General features: G+C 40.4%; 1 protein-coding gene across 3 annotated transcripts in view; it reads left to right on the plus strand.

Annotated features, from left to right (window-relative positions):
- JMJD1C (jumonji domain containing 1C) overlaps window positions 1–19770 on the plus strand; it is a 158937-nt gene that overhangs the window by 107176 nt on the left and 31991 nt on the right. For 2 of the 3 annotated variants that reach the window (XM_069019064.1, XM_069019066.1), the window contains 4 exons: window positions 13021–13126; window positions 17901–18025; window positions 19273–19416; window positions 19534–19726. In XM_069019064.1, the coding sequence (XP_068875165.1) occupies window positions 13021–13126; window positions 17901–18025; window positions 19273–19416; window positions 19534–19726 (568 nt within the window). Of the gene's footprint in view, window positions 1–13020; window positions 13127–17900; window positions 18026–19272; window positions 19417–19533; window positions 19727–19770 lie in introns of those variants that run through there. The other variant, XM_069019065.1, reaches the window with a different exon arrangement.

Below are 19770 nucleotides of genomic sequence, written 5' to 3' on the forward strand. Positions count from 1 at the left end.
TGGGTGGTGTTTGGCAGTGCCCGTCACGGACACTGTTGGGCTGAAGTGTGTGATTCTGCTGTTGCTGGCCAAAGCAGCTGGAGTCAACTGCATTATACTTCAGACAAGCAAATGAAGAATAACAAAAAGTGTTTTATATCGTGTTTTTCCATAGTAAAATACACTTGTGGAAAGATCTGGAAAGACACTGCTTTACCCAAGCAGTGTGTGCATTTCAGCTGTGTGTCTGGGTCAGGCAGAGCAAGGGTACATGATAGATTATATACTTCCAAATATGTACATAATGTGTGTGATAATATATTTCCAAAGGATTTCTGAGCACACAGCACTGGAGCAAATGTGCACAGTGGAGACAGGACAGAATTCAAATGAAGTTCCTTCAAAATCATTAAACTTCCTGCAAAGGGTATTTTACCACTCAGGGAGGAAAGTGGAAGGGTGCACAGTCTTTAAAAAGTCCTCTTGGCTATTTGGTTGAAAAAAAAAAAAATCTTTCTAAGAATGAATGTTTACGGTGAAATCTCTCTTCAGGCCTTACACTCTCTTTCAGAACTTCTTTTTTTCATGGTGGTGTTTTTTTTGTTTGTTTGGGTTTTTTGGGGGGGGGGTTTCCGATTTTTTTTTTTTTTCTTTCTGGAAGACAGGCCTGGTTGCTTTAGTGTTTCTAAATGGTACAGTCTGCCTGTCTACCTCTGTGCTGAAGGCTGCAGATGTAAAGATAGGGCAATGAGAAATCCCCCGTGGGAAGTGTTTCATGCAGAGCGATAGGCACCTGTACTTTGCTCTTTTTCTAAATGTGTGGGGCACGTCTGAATGCTGGCAGGTCAAATGTCTAATGCGCCTTAAAGATTGTTGAAATAATAAACTTTCTCACTAATCATGAAGTAGATACATCAGATACAGGACCTAATATACACCTACCTTGATCTGTTACAAATTCTAGTCATATTTGCCATTAAGAAAAACTTGAGTGAAGGGCCATGGGCAACTCCACTGCTCTGCTTTTCTGTTCATTATGGGCAGACGTTGGATATTTCAGACTGGATACCTTTGGATTCCATGACTTGTTTGCTTGTAAGAGCAAGTAACCGGGGCTTGTGTAGTAATGATATGTGCACATAAAAAAATCTTTAAACATCTTGAAACAGGGATAAAATAGTATTTTTCTGTCTGTATTTTAAGCACCCCATAATTATATGTGCACTCATCTTCCAGACTTCTCTTACTTTAAGCTTCAGGCTTAAAAATAGCTACTGCAGCTGAAAATTGCTTTTCCCATAAACTTGTACCTCCGCTGACCAGGCAGGCAGAAGCTTTTTGGTGTTGGTCCCACCCTTTGAGGTTGCGAGAAGCAGCTTGGGAACTCCGGGTGCTGGCCAGCTGGCGGCAGTGGCCATCATGTGCTCCACTCCTGCTTTCGGTTCCTTCATGGGCAACCCAGGCACACACAGCTTTCTGCATCTTTTAACTCCTCTCAGCGTTGTGCTGAAGAACTGTCTCGGTTCTTTCCCATGTCTCTGGACCACCCATACGGAGTCCAGCTGGCTTCTCTGGCAGCCTTGTAAAGAGCGATGGTCTAAACAGCTTGTTACTGACACATCTATGTTTAAGCGTACGGCTCCAACATGCGGAGAAGCAAAAGGCTGCGTCCAGCTAGAATTGGGTCAGATGACTCATCCCAGTCCTCACTCCCAGTAACACGTGCAGGACAGAAGAGTTTCATCGGGGTGCTCACAAAAGGAGAGGAATGAGGGAGGAGGGATTGGCACCCTCCATTTGTAGAGTCAGAGGGAGATGTACATCATCTGCCATAAGCCTGTATTTGTGCTTCTCTTTGAAAAAGAACTTCTTGTTTGAGAACTTGCTCTGTTTTCTCAAAAGAGGTGGAATAAAATGGTGCCTTTCTGTTTTACCTTGATCTGTTCAGAAGTAAGGGCTTCAGTCACTTTTTTGTCTCAGCAAGGATTGGCGCAGGAGTGGAGTTCTTCAGATCTGACAAGCCTTAGGGAAGTGAGCAGTGTGGAGGGGAGGCCATCAGTCAGCAGGAAGGTGACACAGTTGCCACAAATAGTGTGGCTCTTCCGGGTGGGAGGGAGTTCAGGTGGAACTTCTGAGGCTGTGGGAAGGTACACAAGGAGGAAGGGAGGAAAGAGTTGTGAGGTCCTTTGAATAAGCTGAGGTTACTACAATGCAGATGACTCTAAAATCCATAGGAAAACAGTTTTCCTTGCATTGTCATAGAGAAACTTATTCTTCCTACAATTTCTGAAAAACCACAGTCATTTCAATGATTTGATTTGATTTCATTAATCCTACTCTAGGAGGTAGTATTTGAAGTAAGTAATTTAAAAGTTTGGATTTCAAAACGTAAGAGATGGAAGAAAACCTGCTTCTTCTTTGAAGGTGAATATCAAATCCTTTCACTGAAGTATTTTGGTACTTCTGAAAAGCCATGCTTGGTATTACTGAGTTTAAAAATCCATCCAGTGTTTCTGGGTGAAGAATTTCCTGTGTTTGATCACAAGTGATTACTTCTTCACCAGTAAAAATCAGTGTAAAATACCGTTCAGTAGTAAGTGAAGGGTGCCATATCCTTGGTTCTGTATCCTTAAAATTTCTGTTTGGTTTATTAAAAATGAAAGCTTTAAGTATTTTTCTTGTGTGGTGGTCTTGACCAACACTGCTTCTGTAATCCAGACTCAAAGTCAGCTCGTAGAGAAGTCTGTTTCACATTATAACCAGGTGCTGCTTTGCCCCTGTGTTCTTGGTTTCCCAAGTTGCTTCTTGTTGGGATTGGGAATCCTTGGTGCTTTAGGGATCTCGAAGTGTGAATTCGAGTAGGCTCTGCAGCGTTCCATGGGAGTTTGTACCCAGAGCAGGAAGAGAGTAGGCATTCCTGCATTTCAGGTAGGGGGAAACCTGAGTTTCATGGAAATGTGTTCTTACCCAATTAAGCCTTATCTTGACGTGATAAACACAATAGGTCGTTTGGTGAGGTGCTCATGGGTTTGTTTGCTTTCGTTCCTCCCTTGGATACAATGTCCCTTTGTTCTGGCTGCCACTCTAGACCTTTTTCTTACAGAATGTATTTTTGAAATTACACTAATAGAAGTAATAATTTGTAGTCTGGGATTACTGCTTCATGGGAACTGCTCCACAGCCTTCAGCAAACTACAGTTAGTAGAGGTTGAGCACTACAGCAGTTCCAGGTGTGTGTATCTAATTCTTTTTCCAGGCCAGACATCTGGGGAGAAACTCAAGTAATTTTATACCAACTTGAATTTTTAAAATTAAAACCAAGTATGAATCTTGCTATTTTCTTAGACATTGGAATAACTTTACTAAGGGTTTGTAGAGGGCTTGATGTACAGAGCATTATTTTTTTTTAACAATACACTACTAACTACAGTCACAAAGCTTTTTTACTACTATTGTTTGTAAATAGTGACACCCCCCTTCAATCTAGCAAACATTTCCTGTGTTTTGATTGGAATTAAAATTACTATTCCCATTCTTCCCCTGTAACCTCCTTCACTTGAGTGTATCTGCCAGTATTGTTGGGAACAATATTTTAGTGCTTTTGAATTATAGTAATTTTTGTGCATCTCAGTAATGATTACATTTTTTGTGATTTTAGCTGTGAATTTTAAGTATGCAGTTTAGAAATTACATTTCAACCATAGAGGCAGGGAATTTATCCTGTTGGAATGTTTTCTCTTCTTATCACCACGTCACACCATTTTGGTATACAACAGATAAAATCAGGTTAAAGCAGGTTGCAGAATGCATAAGACTTGGTGGCTAAATTATGGTGCTTGACAGGCTTGAGCTTTTTTCTTCCTTTTTTTTTCTTCCCCAAGTCATGTAGTTCAGTCTTGAATTATGTCTTCAATAGGAATTTTTTTGGTTCTGCATGCTAGGAAATTTATCTATGGAAAAATATTGTGAAATAGAAGAGCATTGTATCAATTTTAAACACTGTATGACTCTCCTAAGTTTACCCCAGGGAAGTTATTGCAGCAATAACTGAAATGTCCCTGTTTTCTGATTAGCAATTTAATCTTTCCTCTTTGCAAGACCATTATTCATCAGTTCTATAAAAGGCACATCCACTGCTTTCTCCAGAGTTGCAGAGAGCTGTAGTGTTAATCCAGCTATGATATATGTCCCAGCTGGTCGGATCTCTGTTATTTATAGGGAAAATTCCTAAAAGGGCTCCAACAGGTCATAACAGAGCTCTCTGCAGGAAAAAAAAAAGGCAGTGCTGCCTAAAATCCTATTAGAAATTAACTTTGAAAAGTTCTCTGCAAATACAGTGGCACTTTTAAAATGTGAGAAGAATGAGTTTTATTTTGATCTACTTTCATAATACCAGCATGTGGGCCAACATGTATGTATTTGTATTCTAAGAAACACATTATGAAATAAATCCCTGTAAGCCACTTGAAAATAAAACATGAATGTAATAGTAATTCAGTGGACTAAAACAAGCCGTGTTTCAAGAACATTTGGATGGTATCTGATGTATTCTTTCTGCCTTAAAAAAAAAAAGTTAAAATATTTTTGTTCATAAGGATTTGTTTTCTGCCCATAATCCTCATGAGTTGCAGAGAAAATGAGCTAGAAAGTTTTATGTTTCCAGAGTTCCTGTTTGGTAAATAGGATTGAGGATATCTGCAGAAGAGGCTAGGTAGCTGTGTGATTACTGTTGGTAATTTAAGCTGGTGATAGTTCAAATTCCAGAGCAGGGAGTCATTCACAAGTGTATCCATACACTGATGGATATCTAGGAGGTGGTGTTGATTCTAGGATCTGTCACCAGACTGACATGTTCTGGACAGTGTTCTGCACTTTTCTTCTGCAGAACTGAATTGAGAGGCCTCTGCTCTTTGCTACAGTAAGCTCTCAGTTACCAGTAGTCTCGTCAAGGAATATTGTACTGCTGAGTAATGCAACTGATGGAAGATTCAATGGAGGTGACTACCACGAGTTAAGAGATGACTGGTCAGTCATTTTCTGTGGTGGTGGTACACAGCCTGCCATCTGCCACAGGTAACCTCTGCTGTCCCTCATGCAAGAAAGATGTGTCTTCTGTAAAGTGGTCAGTGTCTGAGCAGCCCTTCTGTCTTGGCTTGATTTCTGGGTGCATTAGACTGCCTTTCTAGCAGCCCGCTAGTCCAGACAACTGGTGGTTAATAGAATGTACTTTCTTTTTTGCTTAAAGACACCTTCATCCATACAGCATGTCCTTCAGCTGATGTGATTTGGGTCTTGTTAGATACCTTCTGAAAGCTGTTCTCAGTTCACAGGGTGTCCGGTTCTCAGTTCAGATTTTAATGTCAATGTACAAAAGATTTCTCCAATGTACTTACTTAGCAGGTCTCCTTGTTAGCATCAACTTTACTCTGCTAATTGCTTGCTTCAGGGAAATGTCTGCACTTTGAGGTTTCTTTTCCCATAGTGGCAGTGAGTTGCTTAGTGACTCAAAGGCTTGTTCCAGTATTGCCACATGACTGAGTGGGTTAGGACCAGTACTCCCTCCCTGTTTCTCTTATGATTAGATAAAAAAAAAAAAGCCGAATTAGTACAAGTTGCATATTGCTGAGATGGTGGTGATAAATACGTGGAGCCTGCCATGAGGAAGAGGAAGGAAATGTGATTCAGTGGAAAATGAAAGAAAAGCAAATATATGGCCGTGTCATCAAAATGAGAGAGAAGGTGGACATGGAGTACTGTGGTTCATTTGACCTTGATTTGTCTGTATGTGGAGAGTGTAAGTAGTACAAACAGTCACCAGTGTTCTAGGTGGAAGCCTCCCTGTTTTGTGGGTAGAAGCCACTTTTTTAGAGAAGTCTCAGGTGCTAAAAGATAGCTGACTTTGAGGGAGAGTTTGCTTTTCTGACCCAGATTGTCCTACCTGCTCAGAGAGAGAGAGTAATACAATTTGTGAGTGTAAGGGTCATTATTTTTTTTAACCTCTGCTTTCAAATGCAAGACTATTGTAGATGTCACTAGAGCAGTTTTTAGGCCAGCACTGACAATATTTGTCTAGCCCAGGTTTGGCTTTGCTTATCCACTGAGTGTTGCTTACTTCCCTGCTGCATGTTTGTCCTGTCCATGTTCATGCTGTTCTGATTTCCCCTCTGCCTTCCCATACCAGATTGTCATCTACAGATACAAGAATAACAAACTGACTTGTAAAATGCAAGTTTTACAGCATGCCCATTTCACCTGAGGTATTGATAGTTTTATAGGAAGGCAAATACCTCTGTTGATTTTCGTGTTAGTAAGTTAAAATAATGGAGAATATTAGACTACAAGTCAGACTTTTTTTCCACCTCCTCTGTGTTTATGTTCATAATGTTAGTATATCAGTTACTCTTGCAGAACTGTATAAATCAGTGTAATGATGCATCTTCAAGCCTGAAATCGTGACTTGGAGAACTGTATGTAGCCCTGATTCTCAAACCTGATAATTAAAATCTTAAAATCAGTTTCAGCTCTTGAGGTAGAATGAGGAAGGGAGTAGGAGTGTGTGGGGAGAAGTATTATGGTATTATGCATAGGGAAGAGTGGGGAGCAGCAGAAAAATCGTTGATAGCTTTTCCTGAGAGATGTTAACTTTACTGACAGTTGGAAAATTACTAAATTTGTATTCCTCATCTTCTTCCCCCTTGTAATTTTAACTTCCTACTTACAGAAATGTAGTCGTTGCTGTTACACACTGAAAATAACCCTTAATCTTAAATGTTTGTGGTCTGAAATACCCATAAACATTTGTCCTTGGAACAGTGCATTCAGAGCCCTTTGCTGGGTGGGGATTAGTTATCCCAGTTGTCCGTCTTGGCCCCCGCACGCAGGGCGAGCATCAGTGCCCATCCCTGCTTTCCCCATGCGGCTGTGCCTCTGCGCACGTGTGAGCAGGGCTGACCTCGGCTCGACTTTGTTTCTGGTTTAGGGGTCAGAGTTGTGCCTTCAAGCTTGACTTAACTGGTTCAGATGTAGCCCAGCAGCTGCCGGGTTTGAATGAGGTAAATTGTGACTGTGCGCTCAGAACAGCAGAAAATAGGTCAAGTGTGGGTTGGGTTTACATAGAAAGCGCTGGCGTCGCCTGGTAAGCCTAAGCCTCTTCTCTCAGCTCAGACAAAGCCGTTTAAGGTAAACTGGGAAGTTACGATCTCCCAAAAAAACTTTCTAGCCTTGCTAGCTTTCTAGCCTTGGTGTTTGTGGCTGGCGTTGCCCTTGATAAGAAGCCTGGGGCGGGAGGGAGGTTGCCCTGGTTGCAGGGGCATGTGGAGAGCTGGGTCGATGTGTTCCCCTGAGCAGTCAGTCCCCTCTGGAAAGGCGGTGCTGGTCTGGCTGTGCGGGGCAGCACAGCCCTGCAGCCTGCGGTGCCTCTCTGACCTCCTGCCCACCAGCTGCAGTGGTGTGGCAGCTGGGGTAGCCTTTCACTTGCAGAGAGTAATCAGGAATATACTGTTTATCAGTGGTTTATGCGTGCTGTGTGTCCAGAAAGAAGCTGCAGAAGATCTGTATTTAGACTCATGTAAATTTGGTTATTTCCCTCCGAAGTTTGGTGCGGTCTGTGTGGCAGCCACAGTGCCTGCCTGGTAATACCCTCAGGGGTGTCAGTTGCTGCCAGTTTTTCTGTGTTTTAGTTAGATTCTTGTCTTTTTGCCACTGGAAAAAAACTCTGGTAGCATGGCAGAGGGATACTACCAGTTCATAGATGATGATCTTGTTAAGATCTTGGGTATTCTGCCTGTCTGCATTTTGTGGTTTTTTTTCTCACTCTGATGTCAAGCAGGACAATGTTAAGACTGAAGGTTTGTTAAAAATTAGAATCAGTGAAAGAGATTACAGATCAGTGATGTAATCACATCAGGTGGCATGATCAGTGAAAGATGAAAGAAAAAGAAAAGGGTTTTGCTGGTTATCAAGAAATGAAAATAAGGAGAGAGTTGTACAGGCCTGCTTTCAAATGTGGGGTAAAAATTGTCATGAATGTGTTTGAGGCTGGGTGCAGGTACAATACTTAATCTTTTTTTTGGGAGAAAGTAATCTAAAAAAATGGCATTAGAGGACTAGTATAAATTCTCAACAGTGTAGATTTTAAAAAGTGCTTTTTGCTGCCACTGTTCTGCTCTCTAAAGACTTGTGGCAATTGGTAGGGAAGTGTTGACTGTTTTCACACTGCAGTTCTCATACTTAATTTCTATGCAGCTGAAGTTCAGTGCAGTTGTACAAATAATTTGCTGCAAAAGGAAAAAAAGGGGTTGGGGGCTCATTTTATAGAAGCTAATATTCACTTACAAAACAAGAACAAAACTGAAGGTTCAGGATGCTTTGATCTTTTGAGTTTTTCATTTGCACTCTGAATTTAAATGTGGTCCCTCTGCCATTAAAGTCCTAACAAAATGCTTATTTCCATGTGCAGTGCATGCTGTGTAAACACTGTAAACAGGACTGTTAAGTTGGTTATGTACTAGTTTTCATCTAATTCGTGTCCTAAATTATCAGAAAACCTCTAAGCAGCCAGAGGAAGCTATAGTTAATTAAGCCACAGATGGTGAGGACTAACGTGGCATTGACCTTTGTGAGGACTGCAAAATCTACTTAGTCTTTCTCTGTAAAACACTAGTTGAAATGAGTTCCTACTGATATTAGGAAGATGTCCTTGATGCATGAAGCCAAATGCAGAGACACCATGACCAAGGAAGGAGCTTTCCCAAATGAAGGCTTGCAGGTTCCTAATGTTTGCCGCGTGTTGAGATGTAGTCTTCAGGGCTCTGATTTAAGCTTTTTTAATGCCAAAAGCCACTGTTCTTTTAGGACTGGTTTACTTGGAATATTGTCAGTTCTCCTCCTCTTCACCTAAAGTGGCGAGTTGACAGCTGACTGGAGTGTGTGTACCCTCCCATAAGCAGCATGCAGGCTGTGTGACTGGGGGTAGGAGCAGCTACTGGAGCACACTTTATTGTTGTTCTCTGCTCCAGGGTTTCATCTCTTGATGAACTCATTTCTGCCCCTCAAGTTTCTGAACAATGACTTGGAAGTGTATTTTAAAATGCTGAGGAAATGTGTTGCTTCAATAGTTCAGGTCTTGTGGGAGAGGTAGCTGTGGAAATATGTAGGCCTTCCTACCACAGTCATACCTGGCTGCCCAAAATGGAAAGGGAACGTCTGGTCATTTGAGCCTTTCAGAGGCGCTTTGTGTGGTCTTTGGGCAATGTGCAGATTCAGCATATCTAGGGATAGCTCTCAGTGTGTTGGATAATATTTTTTTTGTGGATGGAGTGAATAGGAGAATTCTCATTAGGATTTTGACTTCCTTTTGTGCGGATACTATCTTGAAATTCCTGTTTGATCTTAAGAGTGTTTTGAAGCATGGTCAGTGGTCTGAGCAGTTGTTCACCTGTGACAACGAATGATAAATAATTTTTGTCCAAATAAGCTCTCTGAAAATGCTTCTCTGAACAAAAATTTTTCCTTCCTGGTTAGACCAGTATGATATCTTAACCTGCTGGTATGGTCTAGAGTCTCAACCTACTTGTATCGTTTTGCACAAGGATAAAGAACAGATATACTCAGAAAAGCACAGGAACTCTTTGATACTTGGGGGAAAATTTCATTCTCTATTCTTCTCAGGACTTCCTTGGAATTGAGCACATCCCCAGCAGGTGAGAATGATCACCTAGAGAGACATGCAGCTGACCGAGTTTTTTTGATAATTAAGCATAAAGTCCAGTCACCAGAAGTGAATCCTTCTTTTGATCTAGAAAGGAGGAAGAATATCAGCAAAGATGTAAAAACTTGTTGTAGATTGGCAAGCTTCTGATAGTCACATTGCCTCATGTGACTGTTTTCCAGAAGGGCAGGAGGGGTTATCTCAACCATGTTTTTCTAGCCCATATGCCCTTTGTCTTCTTCCCAGAGTTGCATATAGTCATTTATGGAGCAAGGGACACTGCTACTTGAAGGACATAAAGAGTTTCCTACGGTAGATTTGAAGAAGAATTTAGCAGTCCTATTTATTTGATTTGCATCCTGATTTGTGTAAGGATTTCAAATGAACATTAGCATTCTTCTGGAGGAGATATTCCTGGACTTGTGGAAAAACTAGTCTAGGAGAGGGTACTGTACTTACTTTTGTTTGTAAAACTGCTTTCAAATGAGGAAAAGTCTGGGGGAAAATCCTGCAGGGCATTTACATCTTATGGAGGTTAGTCTGTCACTCATGCTGCTTCAACCAAGAAGAGGAAAACTGAAGGTTACAATTGCCAAGGTTCAGATCTGTAGATGGTAATTGTTCCTTGAGCAATATAAACAAAGGGAAGGGAAAGGAAAGGAACTGGGAACTACAGACTCATCTTCTTCTCTTCAGTGCTGAACTAGTGAAGAGACTACAAGTCATCAGCCTTGCTTGTTGTCCTGTCTCCCTGGGAGTTCATGATTTGTGTTGAAGCAGTGCGGTTAAGGCCACTGCCTTATAGTTTAACACATTATGCAATTAATTCCCTGGGTTTTAGATATTCAGATTTAAGACTAAAGATGGAAAAAAGGTAAGTCATGGCACACACATTTTTTCACAGATACATGTACACAAAAGAACAGAATTTTTGAGATTACAAAAACTTGCTCTGTTAGTATCTTCCCCCTACCCTGTGATTGATACGTTACATGTGTATTGCATGGATATTTAGAAACTCTGGGTTCTCTTTGATATCATTTACATAATCCCAGTCACACCTGCATGCAGTTTGTGTAATGGGTCTTTGACCTAACCTGTGCCTTTTGTAGCTCATTTTTGAGATAAGCTCATCTTCCTACAAGGGTGAGGAGATAAGTACAAAATGGACTTTGCAGTCTCTTTTTCTAAGTGTTCACATGGAGCACTGTCAGCCAAAGGTGCTAATGTCATGCATCTGGGTAGGAGATAAAGGTTCAAATGTACTATATGTGGGATGGCCATTATCTTCAGTGTCAAGTTCAAAGAAGGCCAAAATGCTTAGGAGGGATGTGAAAGCTAAAAAAAGAAAAGCAGCAGTGTGTGTTGCCTTCAGGAAACAAATCAAAAGTGGTTTAAGGTGACATAGAGACTCAAAAACTTTGTGTAAAGAACTGATGAAAATAGTATAATGTTAAGAGTAACAGGGTTGACTTTATGGTACTTAATTGATGTGTATAATCTCAAAATCAAGATACAAATTTCCTTAGATGGGACTGAAGAAATGGCTAAAAATGTACAAGATCTGCACACTAAATGCATTTGTAAGTCAGCCAAACTCAGTATTGCAGTCCTCGGTCTGTTGCTTAGATCCAGTGCTTGTGGATCTGAGTGGGGAAATGTTTGGTGCAGGAATCTCTTGCAGCTGCTGTGAAAGAGCATGCATGGGAAGGAGGACAGATGATTGATCATTACACAGCTCCAGTTCCAGGATCTGTCGTGTTCACCTGGCAAATCATTCCCTCTTTCCAGTGGTGGTGATGCTTCTGTATGTAGGATCCATGCAAAAATGGATTTGCACAAGTAGACAGAGTAACTGTAATACTCTTTTTTAAATTGCCTTGGGAGAGGACATCCTTGAATAAATTTTAGTAGGGACTCTCTTGTGCCTCTGGTAGTGCTAGCAGCATACTTAGCTGATTGGTGCTTTGAACCTTGTGGTAGAGGTCCTGTTGGTCTTCCTTCACTTTCACTTTGTTCCAATTTACATGTATTAAAATGGTCATCTTGACTATTCTTCTGGATCCTTTGCAAAAGCATAAGGAGAGAAAGAGTAATTTTCTCTAATAACCAAAGCATTGATGCATTCTCCATAGTGAAGCACAGCAAATCTCCAAGTGTCAGGAAGTGAATTTTGAATTTGAACTAGATATCCTGTGATCAGTGGGTTAGCAGGAATAATCTCATCCAGATGAATAGAGAGAAATTGCTCGTTTCACTGGAGGGCCTGGCAGCAATGCACGATTCATTGGGTGTTGCTTGTATCTTTGTATTCTGTGGCTGGAGCTCTTCATAATAAATTGTGAAACATCAAGGAACTTGTTGAAGATCAAGGAAAGAAATTACTTGATCTCAGCTGCAGTACTGATAAAACATTCTATGTTTTATGTGTGGAGAATTGCACTCGTTATTTTAGCTGTCTAAAGTTCTCTTGGTATAAATGAATGTTGCTGCTGCTCATGGATTTCCAAGACCATCTTCTGCATGAGGAGCCACCAGGCTTTTTTTTCTCTGCCACCGCCTCAAAGACAGAAATAGCAAGTTTGCTCTGAAATAGAGAAATAGGTGTTCTAGGAGTCCAGAGACGAATGGTGATTCAAGCCATGCTTGCAAGGATGTGAACCTGATTCTCTGCCTAATTTTTTTCCTTTTAGAAGAACAGAGCCACTGAATATATCTTAATTTCCCAGATGATATCCTACCAAATACTGAATAAGAGTATTTTCCAGAACTGATAATCCTAAAATTAAAACATGTCTTATTTGAAACTACCTAATTAACAAAGGCCAACATATTTGAAAATCAGCAATGGTGTTTCGCTGAGAATGCTTGTTTCTCTTAAAGTACTGCTTATGCGTTATATTTGTGGGTTTGATATCTGTGTTTATGCTCAATATGTCCATATTAAATTTTACAGATATGGAAAACAGATTTTTTTTTTAAAAAAAAATCATTAATTATTTAAACAATTCTTTGTGAGTACCTGTGAACATATAAGTCTTTAGAGGGCATTTCTAGCTTATAGTAAGACAGTATTTATGAAAGTGTGATCCTATTAATAGCTTACAAGTCTGGCCACATGTAGGATCTAATATACTGGGTTCCCATGAAATAACTTCTAGCACTATGTTATGCTTTTAAGTTTTTTCTAAAAATAGCACAGGGATTTGTAGGCAATCAGTAAAATTAGCATCTAACTACTTAATATTGTATTTTAAAATACATCTAGGAAAATAAACAAAAATGTTACAAGTAAACATAACATATGGTTCTTTTTTTAATCTCTGCTTTAGGACGACGTAGACAGTCTAAACCCAGTTCTCAGGGATAACCCGCAGTTACATGAGGAGGTAAAAGCCTGGGTAAAGGAACAAAAGGTTCAGGAGATTTTTATGCAAGGTAATTATGTGGGAAATTGTGTTATTTATATTCTGTGTTAGCTAGTTTAAGGCCATTACTTGTGTGGGACTCATCCCATAGCATTTCTGATATAATGGAGAATATATTTTTTAACTTGGAAGTTATTTTTTTGGAAGTATTTATTAATACAAGAAAACAAGACTGTAAGAAGCTGTTGGTGACTGCTTCAGACTGTTCTTAACTTGTTTGATGTTTTAGTGATCACAGCAAAAGCTGAATATCATTAGTCTGAACGTAGATATTTTATGAAGTTTGTTGTGAAAATAAGTGTGTATGAATGGCATCCACACACATTTTGGCATGTTTAAAACTGTTCTGTGCTCTGTTAGTGTTACTGTTACGTGTGATAACTTCTCAGATACCTGTTTGTGCTTGTAGTTCTTCACAGTTCTGTCACAGATGAAGAATACTTTCAAATTCCTACCCCACACCCTCACCCCCTGACTGAAAAGTGCCTTTCAAATCAGTTACAGTTTGTAACTCAGTTCTTATGCTGGGAAGTTGCAGAAAAAGCTGTGTACAATAATATTTACACTGTAGATAAAAGTTACAAGAAAACTAGTGTGAATTTGAAGAAATTATTTTGGTGCCATCTTTCTGATAGTGGAAAAACTGTATGCATTTGCAGTATATTCGTTAGTTTCAGGAAGCTCTGCAGAGGAGTTCCTATTACTAGGAGGCAGAAACCAACCTCTGCGGGTCTGGGCTAAAATCCCCAGGCAAGCAGGAAAGCAGTTTCAGAACAAAAATGCTTAAGCAGTCATTTTGTAAATGAAGATTAGGAGGGAAGCTGTAAATAATCAGATATTTTAAAGATGGCTCTGAGGTTTCCTTGCTGTCTAGTCTCTTTGATAAAACCAAGATCAGAAGACAAAAGGAGTATGGTAAGTATAATACTGAAGTTGCAGTAAAAAACGTCTGTCTTTCCTTCTGTGGAGTTTCTCATTTGACTAGATGTGATTATTCTTACGGGCCACAGAAAAAGGATGCTGAAAAAAGGAACATGTGGAATTGTGTAGATAGTAAGTTGGTATGTTGGTGTTAGTCATTTTAGATTTTACTTTCAATATCATCAGATGCAATACAAGTTAATAGTCTGTTGATGAAATTTGCAGACAAAACTTGATTGAGAGGTGATGCAAAATCAAATTAGAGCTGTATGAAAAGGAAACTAAAATTGAGATTGTTTATTGTATTTCATTAGAGTAACAATAGTAAGACTATTGTAAAAGCCTCTGTGTACACTGATACAGAATCAATAGCTGAGCAAAGCTCCAGCAGTATTGAAATAGTCATCTAAATGAGACTGCCAGCCCGTCATCCACACAACTCATTCCCATCATACACAAGGAACTGTATTTTTGTCTTTATAGATATAAGTTCTCAAAGAGAGGTTTCTGTCCTTAGAAGTGCACAAATGAAGAGTAATGTAGATGATGAGATGAATCAGTGCCCTTGAAGGCAAGCTGTCCTCATCTAAGGAGAAGCTGTAGATCCACTTGCTCCCCTGATGTGATGTGTGACCTGAGGAGACACAGGTTTCCTCACGAGGGCCTTGGCAGTGCCCGCACCTCAGCCCCATGGGATGGTGGTAAGCCAGCAGAGCCTGCTGTCACATTCTCCTGGGACATAATCTGCTCCTGGTCACGCAGACTTTACGTTGGCACGAACCCTCTAGTGGCTTACGGACAGCCCTCTGGCAGTGCTAGCTGCTGTAGTCTAGTCCTGCTCTCTTCCTTTTCTCCTCCTCTCTCTCCTCTGGTTTGCTTCACCTTCTCCACTACCATTTTCTTCTTCCCTGCAATTTAAGCTATGTTTTCAGTTCTACCTTGTCTAGATGTTAAGGTTGTTACCATATTCTCTTACTTCATGCTCTACAGCATTTTTAGGATCCAGCCTTTTCCTTGTTTTTTGTGATGCTGAAACCTTCATATCACAACTTAGTTCTTTCTACTTTGACTCTTGCAGTTAAAACACAGCTTTTCTGACAAAAGAGGAGGGTCGGATAGAAGCATTAAAATCTGGTTCTAAATGTTTGAAAAGCAACATGCCAATTTGAGAAGGGAGAACTTTAGTCAAAATCAGTCCAATTATTTACAAGAAGGAGACTAGGAAAAAATTGGCCTATTTAACCTTTCCTTTGGGCGGCAGTCACAGCAGAATGCTTTGCCGTAGAGATTGTAGCTTTGGCAGGAAAGTAGTTTATTCCTTGTTTAAAACAAATGAAACTCCTCCCAAACTTGGCCAAGTTGGAAGCTTTTGGGACAAATAAAACCAGTTCAAGGAACATAGTGAAGTGTCTTTGATTTTTAGCAACTAAAATACTTGATTTCTTTCTCCCTATTAGATTGTTTTATCATTACAATCTCAGGCTGCACGTATAATAATCCTCTTGAAACATCGAGTGTGCTTCTATTTCCTCATAGTACTGCACAGGCTGTTTCAACAATGTGTAGCTGAGCGTGGTTCAGCCAGGGACTGGAGACAAAGCCAGGCTTTTCCTGTAATGGCTGCTTGTGGCTGGGCTGGGCTGGAGCTGAGCTGGGCTGGAGCTGAGCTGGCCTGTGTCATGTAACTGAAGTTAATCTTTCTCCTTCTTCCCGTTGCTCCATCAGCATGTAAGAAGAAAGCCCAACCCACTGTTTTTAAAGGTAGATAAACTCTCTTTTAAAAATAGATAGGGTAACAGCTGGGATGAAGGACGGACACAGATTAGAACAAGGAGTAAGAGGAAAGAAATTGGCACTGGGTCAATGCAGGGGAGTATGGGAGAAGCTGGAAGCTGTTGGAGAAGGAAGGATGGAGCTTGTAAGCTGAGAAGACTGGGGGAAAGGACTTGGAAGCCAGTGGCCTGGAAGTATATTAATATAACAAGACAAGAAGCTGGGGAGGGGCTGGATCTGCTTATGCAAGAGACTGAAAATCATTGTGCAGTTAGCACAATGTTAGTTAGGATGCAAGAGAGGAGGAGCTTGGATAGGAAAGTAGGAATGGCATATTTGCACAAAGAGACACAGGCAGAATTTTACTGAGACTGTCTGGATAAGGCAGAGCTTTAGGACAGCCATTAAAAGTTCAAGATGTGGAGAATGTGGATGGGTCAGGCAGTGAGTGAGAAGTGTGGGAGCTGAGCTGGAGGCGTTTTGTAGGGGCATATGGAATAAGGGTTGGAGAGAAGCCATCAGGAAATGTGTCCCCACGGGAACCCCATCTGGTCCAAGACCAGAGATGTGAGACATAAGCTTGTAGATGCTTCCTCTTTTTTTGCCTGTGTGTACCTGTGCTGGCACACTTCTGGCCCTTGTCTGTGCTGCTGGAAACATACTCAAGGCATGAGTTAAGGCTGGTGGCTCAGGGGGTTCAGGAGGTTTCAAGGTTTCAGTTGTGTCATGAATCATGTGGATGGGGGTAAGAAGGGTGCCGTGGTGGAGTGTTTCTCTTCCCAGCTGGTTTTAAAAATGAGATAGTCACATGCAAAAAGTATTTCAAGAGACCACTTGAAATAACTAAATTATTACCGCTTTTGCACTTCTCTTGATCTCTCAAATGTTGACATTAAAAACAGTCCTCACAGTAGCACACTGTCATGTACAGAGGGTATAATAGAGACCCAGTTGTGTGATGGTGGATATTTTTTACTAGAGAAAGCTGTCACCTGTGAGGTCCCTGGCCTGTTTGCTGCAGATGTTTGAGCTTGCTTAATGTACTGGGCAGGGCTTGGAAAAAATGATCTTTAGGGAAGACAGGGGAATTCTGGCCTTGCCTGTGTGGTTTAGCAACTGAGCACTCTTAAATCACTTAAGCTAGGCTGTTGGTAGGTTGTCACTGACCGGTTTTTCCTCCCTTCCTGTTTGCCTGACCCGGGAACCTGGGGTTTGATTGCAGAAGTAGCGAAACCCACACAGTTGGAACTGAACTTGGTGGCAGTGTTGCTTGGTCATACAAAATGCTACATAAACACCAAGTGCAATGAAACTTAAAGAGTTCCAGTGATCAAGTTCCATGATCACTGAACATGAAAAAAATTGTTAAGTCTTAATTTCTGGGTCTTGAAACAAACCGTGAAATAGGTACGATATCATACTAGTTCCCCTCCCCATGGGCTTTTGGAGGTGAATTAAACTGAGCTTTGCAAAATGTGTGAGGTTTCTTTGCATTTGGTATGTCTGCAAACAGGAGCTGAAGTCTTCTTAGCGTTTGTGTGCTTGAATGTTCTGTGTGGCCATAGCAAGCACGGGATTGTTCCACTGCCTTTCTGCCTGTTGTAATGGAGAGAAACTCCGTGGTCACTTATGGGAAAGACTTGGCAGCTGCAGAGCCTAGCCACCAAGATGTAAATCTTTGCGCCAGCAAAGCAGCTGGGCATGTGACTAGCTTGTTAAATAGCTTCTGTATAACCTGCTGCTGCCACTTTCTAGCCTTTCAGATTAGTTTTCTGTGGTTGCTCTTTGTAGGCAGGAATTTTCCCATCATGTGTCATCATAGTTGCAGAAACAATTTTCTTATCTAACTAAATCTATGTTGAAAATGTTAGCAGAATTAACCTTAAAGCATACTTAATATGTACCATTTGCATTTCAAAATGTCTTCCTGAATCTCTGGTTAGCTGTCTATGCCACGTGCACTGTATGTTTGCTATGAAGCAAAAAAAAAAAAAAAAAAAAAAGGCAGGAAAATCCGTGTATGCCTTTTTTCCTTTTTTTTTTTTTTTCTGCATTCCTCAATGGCTTTTTTATTTCTTCCCCTTCTAAAGGTCCGTACTCCTTAAATGGTTATAGGGTGAGAGTGTACAGACAGGATTCTGCCACCCAGTGGTTCACTGGCATCATCACTCACCATGATCTCTTCACCCGCACTATGGTGGTTATGAATGACCAGGTGAGTTGATGGATGATACTCAGAAAACAAGCTGCAAGTAAACTATGCCTTGGGAGGTTCTAATATTTGTTGGTAGCACTCAGAAACACACTGAGTTGGTTCAGTTCCAGCAGGATGAAGGTATCACTGTGCTGAAACTACAGCACAATTGCTTTGGGCTATCAGTTAAATCCTCCTGAAGCTGAGCGTTTGTGCAGTGATATGATTAATACCAGTCCTACAGTTTCTTCTGCTGTTGCTATTTGACTAGTGAAGTCTTTGAAGTGAAGCAATCCAGTTTGAAGAACTGGTCTTCCCTGTCTGCTCTGTTGAGAATTTCTTTTCACAAGGATGAAATCTTTCAGCACTTCAGTAACGATTACTTTTTCCAAGCAATTGAAATAGTCACTTTCTGCAATTTATTGAATTAAGCATTTACTGCAGCCCTAATTTGTATTTGCTGTGGTGGGTTTTAGTTTTATTTCAGAATTTGATGTTACAAAAAGTATTAATACTGGTACTTTTAATGGCAGTAATGAATTCTGTTTCAGGAGAGGAGAGTAATGACTCAATAGTAATAGAATGAATGACCCATCTGCCTTGAAATGACTGACAAAACCATGTGTGACAATAAAAATTTACGACTAGTCTATTACTCAAATTCTTCCCCTTAATTTGCTCAAATTAATATTCCCCAAATGTTACTTTTTTCACTTTGTGCCATATTCTTTGACGATCTGGTTAGCATTTCCTACTTTATGAAATATTTCTCACTAGTAACAGCAGTTTTAGAGTTCTTCTTTCCAGTCACTTTGGTTCTCTTCTTGCAGCAGTTTTGCTTCTGTAGAAAGCAGTACTGTAATGTGCTTCTGCAGTATAATTTATAGTATATTAAATTAATCTTATAAAATATTTGTATGTTGTAATTACTACGTAGGGGTTATTCTATGAATAGTTCGTTAAATCTCAAATTTGCAGGTCAGTGCAGGGGGAAGGAATGGGTGGTGGATTACTCTTTGCTTTTTAAAAAAATTATTTTTGCCCTGACACGTAAAGACACATTTGCTTTGGTTTGACACTGTTCCCAGCATTTGTTGTGTCATATGTCAGTTCTGCTTGTCAGGATTAAGTAGGCTTTTCTCTGATTAGTCTTCAGCACATAAAATAGACTGGTGAACGCTGATATAGAAAATACAGATTGGGCATTGTCTGAACATCTGTGGATTGTTATTTTCTCTCTTTTTTCTTTTTTTTTCTACATAAACCAGGTGTTAGAACCTCAGAATGTTGATCCTTCTATGGTTCAGATGACCTTTCTAGATGATGTTGTTCACTCTTTGTTGAAAGGTGAAAATATTGGCATCACTTCACGCCGGCGGTCTCGTTCCAACCAGAACAGCAACACAGTTCACGTAGATACATTTATCTTTTTACCTAAGTATTTTCGTATATTGCGAATGTTAAAAATACATGTTTAAAGACACTAATTACCATTGCATTTAAGTCCATTAATAAAAAATTATTTTTAGGGTCATTATACACGTGCACAAGCAAATAGTCCCAGACCAGCAATGAATTCCCAAACTGCAGCACCAAAACAGAATTCTCACCAGCACCAGCAACAGAGGAATATTCGGCCAAATAAGAGGAAAGGCTCTGACAGCAGCATGCCTGATGAAGAGAAGATGAAAGATGAAAGATATGATTATATAGGTCGAGGAGGTAAAAACGGTTGATGGAAGGGGGAGGGAGAGCTTCCTAAAACT

This window comes from Aphelocoma coerulescens, chromosome 6, assembly GCF_041296385.1.
Source record: "Aphelocoma coerulescens isolate FSJ_1873_10779 chromosome 6, UR_Acoe_1.0, whole genome shotgun sequence".
Classification (NCBI taxonomy): domain Eukaryota; kingdom Metazoa; phylum Chordata; class Aves; order Passeriformes; family Corvidae; genus Aphelocoma; species Aphelocoma coerulescens.